The 19,848-nt window shown below is 24.4% G+C and overlaps 2 protein-coding genes across 3 annotated transcripts in view; one reads left to right on the top strand and one right to left on the bottom strand.

The window, feature by feature from the left end:
• The window catches only part of LOC127288536 (uncharacterized), a 40,071-nt gene extending 21,257 nt beyond the window's left edge, over nucleotides 1-18,814 (bottom strand). The window contains exon 1 of the mRNA XM_051316043.1: nucleotides 18,220-18,814. Within this exon, the coding sequence (XP_051172000.1) occupies nucleotides 18,220-18,417 (198 nt within the window). The 5' untranslated portion in view covers nucleotides 18,418-18,814. The remainder of the gene's footprint in view (nucleotides 1-18,219) is intronic.
• The window catches only part of LOC127288535 (E3 ubiquitin-protein ligase MYCBP2), a 364,776-nt gene that overhangs the window by 315,927 nt on the left and 29,001 nt on the right, over nucleotides 1-19,848 (top strand). The window lies entirely within an intron of this gene.

Below are 19,848 nucleotides of genomic sequence, written 5' to 3'. Positions count from 1 at the left end.
AATTCATAAAGTTTTTCAATTATTATATTGTCGTCAAGTAATGTATTTTTGAATTAATGTTGTATTAATATTGTTTTTAAATAATGTTATCTAATATTTAATAATAATAACTTTTATGTTTAGAATTAAAAAATATTTACATTATTTATTAAAATTAATTAAAATTTTTTATTTCTTTTTAATAATAATAATTCACTTTTATCCATGAAATTGAAAAATTTATTTTATCTATTCGCAACTTAAATGGTTTATGTTGGAAATTGAATGCATTTACATGAGATATGTTTACATTTAAAGTTACACATGTCGTATAACCTCGATCAGCATAATTATCTACGCACTGGAGAGTCAGTGTTTGTCTCGAGTTGCGACATTTCCTTTCGCGCCATTCGTTATTTTCATAGTTACAAAATCTCTCTCTATATTATATACATTACAATATCAAGAGTCAAGAATAATAATTTTTCTTTATAACCAAATCGTTTATAGAAAAATATACATCATCATTGACTTTAATATCATAATAAAAAAAATATTATACTTATACTAATAGAACAAAAATTTTAAAAAAGTATTTTTTGATTTTCAAAATGTTTTTTTTTTTGGTTTGTTTTTTTATTTTTAAACAGGAAATAAAAAAATGAAGCGGAAATTGAAATATGATAATTTTGAGAATACAGAATTTCTCTTGCTTTTTTTCACTCAATGAAAAAAAAGTGAAAAAAAGCGGAAATGAAATGTTATGATAATTTTTCCGATTTTCATGTCGAAAATCAAAAGTGACATAATTTTAAATGTGATATTAATTAAAGACAACACTAATTGAAGGCAATATTAATTAAAGTCAACATTAATTGATAATCATATTATTTGAAGATAACATTAATTGAAGACAATATTAATTAAGACGACATTAATTGAAGACAGTACTGATTAAAACGAACATTAATTGTGCAAATGATATTAATTGAATACAATATTAATTAAAAACAATAATTGAAAGCAATATTAATTGAAAATCATATTATTTGAAGATAACATTAATCGAAAGAAATATTAATTAAAATCAACATTAATTGAAAATCATATTAATTGATGACAACATTAATTAAAGACACTTTAAATTAAAGTTAACATTCCCTCGCAGCATAGGATATCCCGTGGATATCCAATTTTCATCCCGCGATATCTCTGGGACATCCCAGGGATATCCCATGGGATATCCCGCGGGACGGAAATTTGGATATCCTAGGGATGTCCCAGGGATAACCCATGTGGGATATCCTCAGGATATTCTAGGGATATCTAAATTTCCGTCCCGCGGATATCCCTGGGACATCCCTGAGATCTCCCATGTAGGATATGTGTCCGCGCATGTGCAGGAAACTAAAAACAATATTTCTAAGTTGGTTCAAAGTATGTCATAATTATACGCTTTGTTAGTAATTAAAATATGTGTACATTATGAACTTTATGCAATACATCTAGATAAAATATTAAATTATAGTTAATTGTTATATTTCACACGTGTATAACCTCAAAACGACAACGAATAGTGTATTATATTGTAATCAATCTTTGTTATTCTCATGATTTTACAGTATAATGTGCATGATGTTCAATATAAATAAATAAATATAAAATTTTACAATCTATCTAATATATTTTTTTATAAAAAATAAACTGTATATATGTAATTCTATACATGTGCATAACCTCTAATTAATTGCGCGATAACTTTCGTGATCGTAATTTTAAAAATTTATTTTTAGTATATTCAGCGCTATTTTATTATATCCCATGAGAGTCATCCTGCGTTGGATATCCTGGGATATCCCGCGCGGGTCTCCTATGGGATTTCGGAAATTTGGATATCCCACGTATATTCCATCATTTCACGGGATATCTCTAGGATATCCCATCATTTCACAGGATATCCCTAGAATATCCCTGGGATATCCTTTTTTTGAGAGGGTTAGTTGAAAATTACATTAATTGAAGAAAACATTAATTGGACATCATATTAATTGATGACAATATAAATTGTAGATATTAATTGAAGGTAATAGTAATTAATGTCAATATTAATTGAAAATTATATTAATTGAAAACAACATTAATTAAAGGAAATATTAATTTAAGTCAATATTAATTGAAAAATAACACTAATTGAAGATTACTAAAATTGAAGACAATATTAATTAAAAACAACAATAACTGAAGGAATTATTAATGAAAATCAATATTAATTGGAAATCATATTAATTGAAGACAATTTTAATTAAAGATTACATTGGTTTATGATAATATTAATCAAAATCAACATTAATTGATAATCACATTATTATTGAAGCTAACATTAACTGAATACAATAATAATTGTTTAATTAATATATTATAATATAATGTAACGAAAATAAATGTTTTTTTTTTCATTGATGGATGCAAATGCCACTGGGCTTGTGTTCCATGGGTATATTTATTCATATATAATGTCTATTAAAAACCAATTGGCAGTCAGTGCGAGTATCAAGTCCACACGAATTGTATGAATCTACTGGCACCCCACACACATGGTTATAACCCGCATGGAGTGACATTAGCCATCCTTCAAATAACACCCAGAGAATCGTTTGAGGGCTCGTTGAAAGACTCTATTGTGAATAAATTGAGTCGAAAGATCGAGACGTGTTGACGGCATTAAAAAAAAAGAAAAAAAAAGAATGAGAATAGAAATGCCTACGGGTACTCAATATGTTCAAGACATTTCATATTACTATCACATTTCTTTCAAAACTTATAAAAGTGTTTTTTTGTTCATCGAATTTTCCAACTTCTCATTTTGAATGGAGAAAAAAAAATTACTAAATAATTTTCAATTTGGTAAAAAAAACTGTTAATTTTAATAACTGTTTATAGAAATTAATAAGATAAGTAATAAATCGTAATCAGTAATTAATAATTAATAAATAATAAATAATACCTAAATAATAAATAATAAAAAAAATAGTAAAAAATAATTTTATGTGAGAAAAAAATGAAAATAAAAAAGACATAAATATTTTACACCCAACAGGTAGAATGTAAATAATAAAAATAAACCCTTTTAACTTATGACATTGGGAATATACTTATATATATATTTTCCAGATGAGTGAATTTGAAAAGATTTCTAAATTTAGGAAAAAAAAGGGGGACCCATTGCTATATAGTCAATAAAGGTTTGAAATATTATAAAATTCAGTGATTCATCGTGACAGAGTTACTTTCCTAATTTTAAATTACATCACGTATATATCTCCCTATATGAATAATCTCATCGATTGTAGAAAAAAGGCCATATAATATATATAATTGACCAGTTGAAGTTAACACTGTCATTTTTTTCTTTTTTTTTTTTTTGAACAAAAGAGAGCTCCACCAAAAATTTATGACATCATGCTGCATATACAAGATATACTAAGATTAGGTTTTGGGAGGAGTGATCGTATGAGTCACGTGGTAACTAGTGGATTCTCATCTCGTACTAATTTTATCCCATATGTAATCCTCTTAAAAACGAAATTCAAATTACACATGCAATTGTGGAAAAATTTATGCCGGAAATTTTTTCAAAAAATTTAATTTTTAATTTGAAATGTTTTCAATTATAATTCTTTAGGTAAAAGAAAAGTAGCGTTACTGTTAATTTTGCATTAATTAAATTAATAAATTAAAGTATGATTAATTTAAGTAAAGTATCGTTAATCTAAATTAAATATAAATCCAAGTTAAAAAAAATTTAAATAACAAAATTTTAAAATTGAAGCTACCATTAATTATAGTTTATTAATTAAAGTTGACTGTAAATTGAAGTAATAATTACTTAAAGTTACTGTTAATTGAAGTTTCATTAATTGAAGCTACTATTAACGGAAGTTTGATTAAAATTGAAATTAAATGTAAATTGAAGTTATAATTGTTTACAGTTACTATAATCGAAGCTAAAATTAACTAAAGTTATAATTGTTACAAGTTACTGTTAATCGAAACTATTATTAATTGAAGTTATTATTGTTACAAATTACTTTTAATTGAAGCTATTGTTAATTAAAGTTACAATTATTACAAGTTACTGTTAATCGAAGTTATTATTAATTGAAGTTTCATTATAATAATGATATAATTGAAATTATAATAGTTTATAGTAACTGCAATTGAAGCTACTAATAAGTGAAGTCAACAGTAAATTGAAGTTTTATTAATTAAACTTACTATTAGTTGAAGTTTCATTAATTTAAATTGAATGTAAATCAAAATAATAATAATTATAATTAAATAATAATAATTATATAAATACTAATAATTAATTATTATTTTTAATTGAAGCTACTTCTAATTGAAATTACATTAATATTGAAGTTGACGAAATTTAAGTAATAATTACTTACAGTTACTGTAATTGAAGCTACTCTTAATTGAAGATTTATTAATGAATATACTAATTATTGAAGTTAACTTTAAATTGAAGCAATGATTAATTAACATTAACGTAATTGAAGCTACTATCAATTGAAGTTTTACTAATTGAAATTGAATGTAATTTGAAGTTATTATTTAAAATTACTTAAGTGGAAGCTACTATTAATTATAGTTTATTAATAAAAGTTGACTGTAAATTGAAGTAATAATTAATTAACATTAACATAATTGAAGCTACTATCAATTGAAGTTTTACTAATTGGAATTTAATGTAAATTGAAGTTAAATTATTATTTAAAATTAGTTAAAATGAAGCTACTATTATAGTTTATTAATTGAAGTTGACTGTAAATTGAAGTAATAATTACTTAAAATTACTGTTAATTGAAGTTATTATTAATTAAAGTTTCATTAATTGAAGTTTCATTAATTGAAGCTACTATTAGCTGAAGTTTCATTAATTAAAGTTGATTATAAATCCAAATTATAATTATTCAAAGTTTCTGTTAATTGAAGTTATTATTTATTGAAGCTACTAATAATTTAAGATACTTTTAATTAGTTTCATTAATATTGAAGTTAATGAATTGAAGTAATAATTACATAAAGTTAACTTTGCTTTTAACCAAAAGTATTATTAACCTTTTCTTAATATTAATAATAATTATAATAATAATAATAATTATTATTATTATTATCATTATATTTTTCCCACGTTATAATTGGTAATAATCATTATTTTTTCAAAGCATTTTTTTTTAATTTCACGAGAAAAAAAAATTTGATAATATCATTTTTTTTCTCAAATGAATTTTAAGAAGTAAAAAAGAATAAAGATAAGGGTTAAACTTTACGATGTAGTAAAAACTTGAAAAAAAGCGATAGTTTTCGAGAAATTTTTTTATCAGATATATATATATATATATATAAATACATAGAGATGGTAAAGAGTCGTAAATCTGATCGAATGTAGGGATTCGATTATCATAAGACAAGGAATAAAATGCAGACGATACAAATCGAGAACCCGGCAGCAACGAGATCAGCATAGTAATGCGTTGTGTGCCAGTAGTTTCTCTCATATATATAAATGACCCCTTCAACCGGAAGTCGAGTTCGACGGAAGCGTCGAGACTATATAGGTTTTAACCCGATGTATGAGAACATATTTTTCGGGGGTCCCAACTATATATTTCTTTACTTAAAAGAAACTTGAGAGAGAGAAAAAAAAGATTCTATAACGGGAGTGTCTTCACTTTTCAAACATATTCATTCGTCAAATAGTGATGATGCTGTGTGGAAATAATTTCTAAAGAAAATCTCATGTTTCATGTATTCCCTATCAATCTTTAAAGAGCGTCTCGTGAACTACCAAAAAAATTCCCTCATCTTAAAAAATAAAGGAAAAAAAATTTTCTGTGAGCAAAAAAAATTTGTTAAAAAGAATTTTTTTTTCAACTCTCTAAATCTGAATTAGTAAAAATGTTTACTAATTTGAATTAGTGACTCACTTTTTGCTTCTGAATTAGTAAAATTTTACTAATTATTAGTAACTTTTACTAACAATTAGTAAAATTTAACTAATTCTAAAGCAAAAAGTGAGTCACTAGTTTAAATTAGTAAAGATTTTTACTAATTCAGATTTAGAGAGAAAAATGATTTGTGAAATAAATTGACGATTAAAATTGGAATTATTTTCTAAATATATAGGAAATAATTTCTTTTTCGGTACTAAGTTGAGATGTATTACAATATCTTATCGTGTGGATATTATATATAGGCATATATCTTTATTTGAATCGCTTGAAATAATGATTGTGTCGGCTTGGGTTCAAATGGACATTGTGTTATAAAGACGATAAGTGTCGCCTTGGATTTGATTCGATTAGGAAGCGTATTTGGTGTTTGTCGTTTGCGTCTAATAATCTCCTCAACAAAATTGTTTTTTTTTTTTTTTAAAGAAGACTTTGAGAAAGAACTGTTTCACACGCAAATATGCAAACATATATTTATATAGATGAGACTTGTCTCATACCGGATAGGATTTTTATCAAAAAAAAAAATGTTTCTACTTTTATAATTATTATTTTCACAAAAAGAGAATTTTTTTATAATAGCTTCATCTATTAATATAGTAATCTCTATAAATCAAAGCTTTAATTATTTTGTAGCTTCATTATAATTATAATGCTTGATAACAAAGACAATTATATATATAGCTTCAATCATATATAGTTTTAGTCAAAGGAAATAACGTGCAAATATTAATTAAAATTAGCTTCAATTAAAAATTACTTTATTAAAGTTAGCTTCATTTAAAAATATCTTTGATTGGATATGGCTTTATAGTTAAAAATAGCTTCAACTAAATATATTTTCGATTGGATGTGGCTTTAGTTAAAAATATCTTCAATTAAATATATTTTCGATTGGATGTGGCTTTAGTTAAAAATAGCTTCAATTAAATATATTTTCGATTAGATGTGACTTCAATTTACAAATATCTTGAATTAAATATATAACTTCGCTTAAATGTGACATTAATTAAAAATATAGCTTCAATTAATAGATTCTTCAATATTAAATTTAGCTTCAATTAAATAATTCTTTGGTTAAATGTAGTTTTCATGTTTTAAATAAATTTAAAGAAATTAAATATTTCTTAAATATTAAAGTTAGCTTCAATTAAATATTTCTTTGATTGCTTTAGTTAAAAATAGCTTCAATTAATAAATTCTTCAATATTTTTAGTTTCCAATTAAATACATTTTTGGTTAAATGTGACTTTATAATTAAAGGTATCTTAAACTAAATATATCTTTGATTAAATGTAGTTTTAATTTCTAAAATTTTAATTTCTAATATTAAAGTAAGCTTCAATTAAATATATATCTTTGATTAAATGCATTTGTAATTAAAAATTGCTTCAATTAAAAATTTCTTCAATATAAAAATTAGCTTCAATTAAATATATCTTTGATTAACTGTAGCTTTAATTAAAAATATATTCAATTAAAGTTAGCTTCAATTAATATATCTTTAATTTAATACAGCTTTAATTTGAAATATCTTCAATTAAAATTAGCTTTAATTAAAAATATTTTCCCCTAAAATTAGTTCCAATAAAATATATCTTCAATATTAATTTTACCTTCAATTAAAAATAACTTCAATAAATTGTAAATAAAGCTATAAATTTAGTTTCATATAATATAAAGTATCTTCGCAATCAATTTTGTAGTTAATCGTCGATTAAATATTTTTCGACATTATATGGAAATTAATTTTCACCTCAATTTTCACATAATATATGTTTGTTTATTAATCGCATTGTTGTTGTTGTTGTTGTTGATTTTGTTGTATTTCACGCAGCAAGTTGACACTCTTGTGCAACTGTATAATTTTCATTCTCACTGATTACAGATAAAATAAGTGTCAAGATAATGACTTTTACGATAATTGAGTTTGACAAATGAATGCGGTTCGTTGGACTGTATCGATGCTAATCGTATATAACTTCACAGAAAATTAAAAGGCATTAAAATAAGCTGCAACGCTTATTATTTTAATCCAATTTTGCTTATTTTAATCCATTTTGGTATTAAAATAAGCAAAATTGGATTAAAATAATAAGCGTTGCAGCTTATTTTAATGCCTTTTAATTTTCTGTGTTATTTTGATGACTCAGAATGATTAATTCCCGCACACTATATATATTTTTTTGTAAATTAAAAAACGCGTATATAGGGTAAATGTCCCAATTACTGTGATGTACAACCCAAGACCGACTTTAATGATAAAAGTGTAAATGAAATAATTATTTAACTCTTTTTGTTAAATCACTATTAGTGTCTATTAAAATAGAAACGATACTTTAAACTTGAAGAAATAACAAATATATTATTAAAAATATTAACTTTTTTAAAAATGGCATATGCTGGTATTACTGCGCAAGTTTGCATGAATTATTGCAAATGATGTGCACCAATTACTGCAACGCTAAAAGTGTTGATTTAGAGGTTAGGTTGACTGGATAGACCACAGTAATAGCAGAATGAGAAAAATATACGCATATGCTCTAATTACTGTGATAGGTTCAATTGTAACTTGAATAAATAATTTGATAATAGTCGAAATATGCATCATTAGTGAATATAATATCAAATATCATTTGAAATAAGTTTTAAAGTCATTTTGAAGCAGTTTTATGTTCTCAATTACTACTCTCTAAATCTGAATTAGTAAAAATGTTTACTAATTTAAATTAGTGACTCACTTTTTGCTTTAGAATTAGTTAAATTTTACTAATTGTTAGTAAAAGTTACTAATAATTAGTAAAATTTTACTAATTCAGAAGCAAAAAGTGAGTCACTAATTCAAATTGGTAAACATTTTAACTAATTCAGATTTAGAGAGTAAGTTTTACTAATTTTTTTAAAAATCGCAGTAATTGGCGCATCAGCAGTAATTCATACACTTACCCTACCTAATGGTATTTTTTTTCTTTTTTTCTCTTTTTTTTTACTTGGATGATTATATGAATCGTTCATTATATTATATCTTTGATTTTTATCCATCATTATTTTAATTGTCTCTATTTTTTCAAATTTGGAACTATTAGTACCTACTTTTATTATTAGTATTTTAATTATTTTAATCATTATTATCATAATGATAATTATTTTTATTTTTATTATATTATATTTCTTCTTATTGCTTTTTTACTATTTTTATTATTATTATTATTATTATTATTATTATTATTATTTTAACATTCTTTTTTGGGGGAGAGAATTGAAAAAAATTGTTCTCAAATCGGGTCACGAGCATTTCTGATGAATATTTGAAATAGAGATCATATATATACAGTCACGTCGTTGTTTTAACCCGATCTGTTAACCTTTGATCTGCATCACTAAGATTTAGATGCGATTGACTTTTTTTTCCTCTTTTTTATTTTTTTTTCTTTTTTTTCGCTAAGAACAGATCTTGTTGTACATATAATATATATGTGTAATAGACGAGGATTTAGAAAGTATATGTTATTATCCACGTGTTCAGACATATAGTCAGAGAGATACGCGAGTAGGCGGTTTCCAGGAATGACCTTGATACTGCTCATCAAATTGCTGAAATTGTTAAACTTTTATTTTATAATACAGTTTGAAATGATATATCTAAGTCATTGTACTTTGCGCGCAAGTATTGTAATTACAAGCACTCTTAAAAGATAATTTTTTTTTTTAGATGTCTATATATTAATGAATATAAATTGAATGACTCACATTTTATTTTTTTTCTTAATTTCATGGAAGGTAATCTTATTCTTGAAAAATCAGTGTGATAATGAAATTTTATATTATTTTATTACTGAGAAAAATTTATTTAAATGCGTAGAGAAAAAATTGATCATCAGAAAAAAATTTTTCAAAAAACAGTATCAAAGTGACATTTCCCACGCTTATCATATATTTTATATCTATGTGATATTATATAATATTATAATATATATTATAATATAAAAACTAATACCCAATAATAATAATAATAATAATAATTTTCGATAGTAAACTTCAGTGAATAATAGCTTCAGTCGATTGTATTATAAATTGATAATAGCTTCAATCGATTATAATTTAAATTAATATTGACTTCAATCGACATTTGTTGCAATATATATATCTACTTTTGTCACATAATTCAATTTAAAGTATAGCTTTAATCATACGTAATTTAATTTTTTTTGTCTTCAATTAGTATAGTAGCTTCAGTGGATTGTTAGCTTTAATCGGTGTAATAATTTAAATCAATATAACTTCAAAAAAATAATATTTTGACATTGATTATTTTTTTTTTTTCAAAAAAAGGGGTTTTTAAAAAAATATAGGTATAAAAAATATTTATAAATAATAAAAAAATATAAATATAATAAATAAATAACAAAAAAATAATAAATAAATAAATATTATAAAAGGTGAATTGAACGAATAAATAAATATATTTGTGAAGAATATAATAAAGCACATTTGCAAATCTCTTGTTAATCTCTCAATTATTCTTGAAGTTGATCCAATGCAATTAATTGTCTTTATGGGTTTCGCCCACGGCCTTGCCCATTTTTCTCGCGCGCAATTTATATTCTTTATATATAATTATATATATCATCCGACACTCGAAATTAACCAACGGAAATTGTACACCATATCGACGACGACGACGATGGTCACCAATTTCAGTTGGGTGCTTTGAACTTAATAATAATTTCAATGTGTGCCAATTTTACTTCTCTATGGGTTGAATCATATTCACAAGTTAATTTCAGATCCGGCTGCTGCTGTAAACCCCCTATTACAATTTTATATGTGTATATATTTTTTTTTTTATTTATGGGCCTCGGTTATTTAATTACTTCAATTTTGATTCTTTGATTTTCTGGTATATATAAAAGGAGATTTCTCCTTTTTCTATTTTATTTTTGAAATTTTCTGTTTGATTTCACAATTTAAATTTCTTTTGAAGTAATTCTTTTGATACAATTTTATTAAATATATAATAAAATAATTTATATTAATAATTATATTATTTTTTCCGTTCCAAAATGCGATAATTTATTAAAATAATAATGATTTATAATTATATATATACTATATGTAATAAAAAATTAATTAATTATTACAACCTACTTATTATTTCATGAAATACTTTGCGCCTTTGGGCGAAATGTTTTATCAATTATTATATTATGTGTGTAATTTAAATTAATTACGCTAAAATGCTTACCAAATTTGCTATAATTATCTTTTATTTTTCTGTTACAGGTGAGTTTTTGGAAAATGTTACATTTCCCGCATAATGTGAGTTTATTCCATTTATTATTATTATTATTTTTTATTATTTCTCCATATTTATCTTTTTTTTTCTTTTGTAAACAATAATAAATACAAAATAATTTTAAACATTTAAAAATAATTTAAAAAAATATCTAATATTTTCAAAAAGATTAATTTAATTTCTTTTATCATAATATTATTATGCAATGAAAAATAAGTTTCATGATTTCTTTTCATTTCAAAGAATATAATTGTTCTTTTTATTATTCTTTGTCATATCTTCTTATCGTATGAATTTAAGTATTCATTTTTCTATTCTTCATAATTATTCATCATATTCTTATAATTCTTCCTAGAAAATATTTCCGTCTTAAAGAGATATATAAAATACATTAAGAGGGGAAAAAAAATTTCATTTGTTTGATAAAAGCAACATCATCGGGTAATCATTATATTATTTTTATACATAATATGAAAGTACATTCATTTGTGACTAATTGCGAGTCATTGAAATAGTATTTTCTTTTTTTTAATCTTTTAAGTCGTAACCCTTTTTTATTGTAACAAAATTTTTTTTTTATACATTCATAAAATATCAATTCTCATTAACACACTATATATATATATGACTCGAAGAAACTATTCTCTAACTGTTACTAATTAATCTTCACCACTTAATCAGATCAGTTCCAAACTAATTAAAACAATTTCCACGAACTTGCTCTTATTCGACGAATCGAATTTGACAAAAAGCATCCGGAAATGTAATAAATTCCTTTTCTTAGGTACTATAAAAATTATCTTTTTTCAAAATTAAAAAATTTTGTATTATTTTTTTCGGTTTTTTTTTTTTGGAAAATTTTTGTATTACGTTTATTTGATATAGGTGTTTTTTTAAAATATTTTTTTTCTGTAAGTATAGCTTCAATTAATAGTAGCTTCATTTTGTAGTTTCAATTTAAAGCAATTTCAACAAATTCAGTTTTTAAACAAATTTGTAAAAGAAAACAACAAAAAATTACCGTTAAATTTTGTTGTTAATACTATCATTTCTTTATAAAAATTGACAAAGTTTAGGATTCATATTCAATTATAGTTTTGGTAATTATATTATTCGCATTCCGAAATTTGTTTCCGATCCAATCAATTTTTAGTTGAATCTAAATTTCTGTGTAACAAAAAATTCTTTCCGAATCATTTCGAATTAATTTGTTTTATTCCAAAAATTAATTTTCATCCTTTTTAATTATGAAATTTTATTCCGCATCAATCCGAAATTAAATTTTAATCCTTTTCAATATTTCAATTATGAAATTTCATCCCAAATAAATCCGAATCAATCCGCTCCAACATTTTTTTTCCGGATTATTCCGAATTAATTCATTTCATTCCATAGCTAATTTTAATCCATTTGAATTCTGAAATTTTATTCCAAACCAATACAAATCAATCCGATGCTAAATTTTGATTCTTTTAAATTATGAAATTTTATTCCGAATAAATGTGAATTCAGATTTATTCGGAATGACATTTCATAATTTAAAAGAATTAAAAATATCTTCGGATTAATTCGTATTGATGCAGAATAAAATTTCAGGATTCAAAAGTATTAAAATTCAGCTATGGAATAAAATGGATTAATTCGGAATAATCCGGAAAAAATGTTGGAGCGGAATGATTCGGATTTATTTGGGATGAAATTTCATAATTGAAGTATTGAAAAGGATTAAAATTTAATTTCGGATTGATTTGTATTGGTTCGGAATAAAATTTCAGGATTCAAATGGATTAAAATTAGCTATGGAATGAAATGGATTAATTCGGAATCATCCGGAAGGAATTTTAATGATTGCTAATTAATCCATTTTATTCCATAGCTAATTTTAATCCATTTGAATTCTGAAATTTTATTCCGAACCAATTCAAATCAATCGGATGCTAAATTTTGATTCTTTTAAATTATGAAATTTCATTCCGAATAAATGCGAATCCTTCCGTTTTCAAAATTCTTTCCAAGTCATTCCGAATCAATTTATTTCATTTTCAAGCATAATGTTAATACTGAAATTTCATTTTGAATCAATTTGAAGCTAAATTTTAAACCTTTTATAAATTTTGAAATTTTATTTTTAATGAAATGATGATTTGGAATGAAATTTCTGAATTCCAAAAAGGATTAAATGCTTTGAAATGTGACGGATTGATTTGGAATAATACGGAAAGAATTTTTGAAACGGATCAATTCGGTTATGTTCAAAATGAAATTTCATAAATTAAAAGAATTAAAATTCAGCTTTGTATTGATTCGTATTGGTTCGAAATGAAATTTCAGGATTCAATAGAATTAAAATTTAGTATCGGAATGAAGTGAATTGATTCGAAAACAGAAAAATAGAATTAAAAAGGGTTAAAATTCAGTTTTACAATGAACATGGGAAAAAGAAGAATTGAAAGGGATCAAAATTTAGTTTCGGAATGAAACGAATTGATTCGGAAACAAAAAAAAAGAACTGAAAGGAATTAAAATTTAGTTTCGGAATGAAGCGAATTGATTCGGAACCAAAAAAAGAACTGAAAGGAATTAAAATTTAGTTTCGGAATGAAATCAATTGATTCGGAACCAAAAAAAGAACTGAAAGGAATTAAAATTTAGTTTCGGAATGAAGCGAATTTATTCGGAAACAAAAAAAGAATTCAAATTCAGCTTCAAAATGAAACATATTGATTATGAAAAAAATATTTCCTTGTTACGTTAAAATTAACATTCGGATAGAAACTGATTGGCTCGGAAACAAATTTTGAAATGCCTCGAAATAATATTCATCAAAACTGATTAAAATTTAATCCAAAACTTCTGATTGAATTAAAAAAAACGATTTTAATTTTCCGTTATTAATTAATTAAATAATAATTAATAGTTAAAATTGTTTCGAATTCCAATATATTTTCCAATTTTATTTATCCAGGATCTAATTATTTTCTCCCCTATTTCCCTAACAATAACACTATCAAAAAATAATAAAACCAGAACAAATATAAAAATTTCTATAAAATAAACGTCGGTGAAAGAAGATTATAAAAAATATCTTAAAAGAAGATTCCAACGTTTTTTTTCGATAAATCAAATTTAATGTCACGTATTTAATATATATTATAAAATATCAACGAGAGCTACTGGAAGCTTTTGAAAAATTAAATTTGAATTCCTATATATATATATAGCTGCGCACACGGCTATTCAGGAGTTATCTCCCGAGACTGCCCTATAGCGTCTAATCTGAACTCTAATGGCTCTTGGGAGTCGTTGACTTGTCGCCGCAGTGGTTCTCAAATGCATTATACAATGCTCTTAAAATCCTCTCTCTCTGTATATATATTATAAATGCAATTTTTGCGTAGAATTTTCCAATTTTTTTTCCCCCCATTCAGAGATGTAATCCATTTTTATTTTTTTTTTTTGCTGAAATCTAGTCTGTACTCTGAAATAGCGAATTCAGTCTCGCGGAAGAAAAAATTTTTCAACGGTGGCGCATTGATACCTTGAAATGATATAGCGGGACGATGCACTGAATTGTATGATATCGGTCGGGATGATATCCAGTAGAGCGCAACTGAAGCAGCAAGTGGAACGAAAAAGCAACAAACATACAAAGATATATATTATATATATATATATGTGTGTGAAAAAACCTGCCCTACCTGTTCAACATAGAAGAGGTGAACCTTGAAGTGTTTTAAAAACACCCCTTTCCCTCCCCATCAAACCCATTTTACTCTCACACCTTTCCTTTCGATTGGTTTCATGGACTGATGATTTATATGCTAATCCCATGTGAAATATGAAGCTAAGTCCGATTTTGAATAAACTTTCATATATATACAAGGAGTACAACAAACCAGGAATGATTGGGGTGAAGAGTGTGATATAAAAATGTTTTGCTGGTATATAATATTCCTTGCGGAGGCTCTTTGTCACTTTTTTTTATATATATAAAGAGGATAAAATTTTTTTTTTTAGGAAAATTTTTGAGTGCCATAAATTTTTGCACAATTTAAATTTTATTCAACTATTTAATTGACGTTGTTACACACTCGTATAATCTGAAATTGCATTTATTGGCAATATGAAATCGGATCAGTGATGTATGGATTTCACTGTGTGTATTTGGTTACCAATTATCAAGAGTGCATTTTCCCAAGTGGCTGATAGTTGTTGAAATTACAATATGAAATTATTTCTGTTTTTTTGGTTTTATTTTTTATTTACTATTATTAATTTTGTTTTGGCTTTTCAAATTAATATATTTAAAAATATTTTTTTTTATTTTAATTTTTTTTAAATATATTTATTTCAACAAAATATTTATTATTATTATTATTTATTTATTTATTTATTTATTTATTATATAAAAATTATTTGTTTCAAATAAAAAAATTTATTTAGCACAATTAAAATTTTATTTAGCGCAAATAAATTTTTTATGAGAACCACATACAAGTTTATTTGAAACAAATAAATATTTTTTATTTCAATTTTTACATGGTCTTAAATGATATTTTGTTTGATATTTTTGCCTGGATTTTAATGATAATTAATTTCTCCATTCGTTTTCCGTTTTTATTTTAAGTTTTACATGGCCTTAAACGATATTTTGTTTTATATTTTTGCCTGGATTTTAATGATAATTAATTTCTCCATTCGTTTTTATTTTAAGTTTTACATGGCCTGAAACGATATTTTTTTTTTTGTTTATTTTTAGTCAGCATTTTAATGATAAAATACATTTGTTTTCGTTTTTAATTTAATTTTCGCATGGCCTTAAACGATTAAAAAATATATAAATAAATATATAAATAATCAAATTTATATAATAAAAAAATTATAAATAAAAACTAAAAACGAATGTAGAAATTATAAATAAATATTTTTTTGTCTCTAAAATAAGTATATCTTTTCTCTGAGTGTATTTTTCAAATATAAAATTATCATCTTGTCAACATTTTTATTATTATATATTAAATTATTATTAAATAAAATATTATGTAATATTAATATTATATTAACATAATATTGATATTATATTAATATTATATTAATATTATATTAATTATCATATTAGTATTATATTAGTATTATATAAAAAATATTAAATTTAAAAATTCCCGTATGGAAGTTAGCAGTGACAACGAATTTTTTTGCAACGAAATAAAAATAAATTCAAATTTCGAAAATATTTGTACGTATCTTAAAAATTTCTGTTTGAAAGCCTTTTGTTTTTATGAAACCGGGAAACAAAATCGTTTTTTGATTAATGAGATCATTAACTTCAAAAGGCCATTAACCTATAAAGTGCATAATTCTTAAAAATTGGGTTTTAATGATCGAGATATAATTTTATAATTATATACTTAGTTTCTCTTTTTTTTTTTTAGATCATCGTTATACTTTTTCAAATTGTTTCTCTTTTACTTTTTAAACTTCTCTTGAATGTTTTTAATACAAAAAAAAGAACAAAATACTTCTTTTGTTTATTTTAATAACGTAAAAATAGTATTTCTTTCGTTCGTTCGTAAGAAAAATATTTCTTCTTCCACAAGAATAAAAAGAACAAGGGGAAATACTTTTTTTTCTAAATAAAAGAAGACGCACAAAATAAAAATAAGAAATACATACTTTTTTTTAATTTCAATGAAATAATATATTATTATTTAATATTAATCAAAATAATATTGTTTTAATTTTATTTTAATGAATATTTTTTTCTTCTATTGTTGTTTTTGAAATAAAAATTTTTTCATTAGCACTCGATGAAATCATAAGAGTTGTGAACCTCCTGCTGATAAAGAATATTACAATGAGTTAATCCAAGTTTGATCGATGCAACAAAGAAAGGGGGTTTTTTATAGTCACGATTAAAAACAATTATTTTCAATGTCCCTCCTTAAATCAAAACCGCATTTGATTTATTGCAAACTGAATGATGTTAATTTTTTTATACCACGATATTAAACTCAATTTTCGAATATATACACTCTCTAAATCTGAATTAGTAAAAATTTTTACTAATTTGAAATAGTGACTCACTTTTTGCTTCTCAATTAGTAAAATTTTACTAATTATTAATAACTTTTACTAACAGTTAGTAAAATTTAATTAATTCTAAAGCAAAAAGTGAGTCACTAATTTAAATTAGTAAACATTTTTACTAATTCAGATTTAGAGAGCAAAATCATCGATTTTCATTTTGTTTTCAAATCAATTTTTCCGATATTTATCGTTTTTTTTTTTAAATTTTCTCTCATTTCTAATTTTTATAGATCATAATCAATAATCATTTTATTAATAAATATAATTCTCATAATTAATTGCTGATAATTAATATTGATCATAATCAATTTTTTTTGGCATTTTATTAATAATATAAATTAATTTAAAAAAAAAAATATTGATTTAAAATCAAATCTATTTTTTGCCCTAGTTTTCATTTTCGATTTAAAAATCTTAAATTAGATTCCATTAATAAATTGGAATGTTAAAAGATTTTTTTTTCTAATTCGTCAATCACAATCAACGAGATTTATATTCAGAAAGGTGTCATCATTTTTTTTAAACCTAATAGCTAGTAAATTAACCAATAGTGATCATAATAATTCGAAAATAATCGAAAGCGTGAAAGAGATTATGGTTATGAAATATGCATCTGAAAAGATTTTAATCCGGTAGTCTCACATAAAAACCAGTTTCAATTCACCAAAAGAATTCCAACATTCATAATCCGATATATTCAAAAAGGGAAAAAGTATTAATCATCGAATGAATAAAAAATTCCAAAACGTTATAAAAACTTACTTTCATAAAAAATAAAAAAAAATTTTAAACTTAAAACCTAATTAAAAAACTAAAAGAAAAACGAAAGAAAAAAATCACCTGATCATCAGAGAAGACGCATTTAACGAAAATCCAATGGTGCGCCTTCACTGTACAATTGCATCCATTCATTGCGCATATTCCAGCGGGTTTCAAATTTTCTGCGCGCACAACGCTTGGAATTGCAATGAAACAACACAAAAACAACACAAAACAAAACACCAAATCACAAACACAAAATTCACTTTTTTTCCCCATTGTGTTGTTTTCTTAATCCAAATTTTAATCCAGAAAATTGAGAGATGAATAATTTAAACGATCCAAGAGAATGTTATCCAAATGATGATCATTTTTTTTTTTTTTTTTTTTAAATATTCATCATCATTTTGCATAATTTTTTGTTAACATTTTTTCCTTTGATTTGAAATTTTCAATTTTTCATATCTTCTTTTCATCATTATCAGCATTTTTATCTTCAAAGTGCTGTGAGAAGAGTATTTTTTTTTTTTTTGCTTTCGCACGCTCTTCGTATATGTGTGTTACCTATACGAACCGGTTTTGAAAACGCGCACGAGGTCACCTAAGAAGAAGTGGGACTAAAGACTACCAGCTGACGTGATCATGACGGAGGTTGCTTTCAAACTGGCGGGTGGAAGGCATACGATCAGTGTGTTTTCCCCCCTACTTTCGTGTGTATATACTTCGTCACTCTGCTGCCCTCCCTCCAACAAATTTTTTAAAAAGATAAAAGACTGACAAGATTATCTTTATGGAAGCAACAGTCCAGTATATTGAAAACCATGGGGACGAAGACCGTCAGAAAGGAAAACGGTAGAGACCCATGTGCGGTCATTGGGAAATTCCACGTGAGATTTTCATTCAAAAAAAAAAAAAAAAATGTTTTTTGTATGTAATAATTCAAAATTTTGGGTTACATGAATTTCTCATTAAAATTAGTTAAAATTTTTATTTTAAAGTATTTTATTAGAAATACACGGAAAAAAAGAAAAAGTAATTTTTACTACTTTCGGAGTAAAACGCCCTAATAACAAAAGATATCTTGGGATATATTGATAATATCCCGCAGATATCCTAGGGATGTCCTAAGGATATCAAAAGGATCTCTTAAGGATATCCAAAAAATCGGCGGTTTTTAATGGATAAAACAGTATCCTGAGAATATCTTCTTGACATCCAGAAGATATACTGAGAATATCCTGAAAATATCTGTGGGATATCCTGACGATATCTATGGGATATCTGGAGGACATTTATGAAAGTCTATAGAGATATCCAGAAGATATCCTTTGGATATTCCATGGATATGGAACTTTATGAACTTTATGAAAGTCTATAGAGATATCCAGAAGATATCCTTTGGATATTCCATGGATATCTGAGGATATCCATAGGATATCTTCTGGATATCTCTATAGACTTTCATAAATGTCCTCCAGATATCCCATAGATATCGTCAGGATATCCCACAGATATTTTCAGGATATTCTCAATATATCTTCTGGATGTCAAGAAGATATTCTCAGGATACTGTTTTTAAAGTCATTATGAGACTACGAGTGAGAATATTCTGTGAATTAAATTTTATATAAATAAAATAAAATGCAACTTGTTTTTCGAGAAAGTTGTTTAATTTGAAAAATTATTAACTAATTTTTTTCTCATTCGTGA

Source organism: Leptopilina boulardi, unplaced genomic scaffold (assembly GCF_019393585.1).
Source record: "Leptopilina boulardi isolate dan_hultmark-lab unplaced genomic scaffold, ZJU_Lbou_2.1 LbouV2_392, whole genome shotgun sequence".
In the NCBI taxonomy this organism is placed as follows: Eukaryota; Metazoa; Arthropoda; class Insecta; order Hymenoptera; family Figitidae; genus Leptopilina; species Leptopilina boulardi.
The sequence above is the reverse complement of the archived record's forward strand: the minus strand, read 5'-3'. Positions and strand labels throughout refer to the sequence as shown.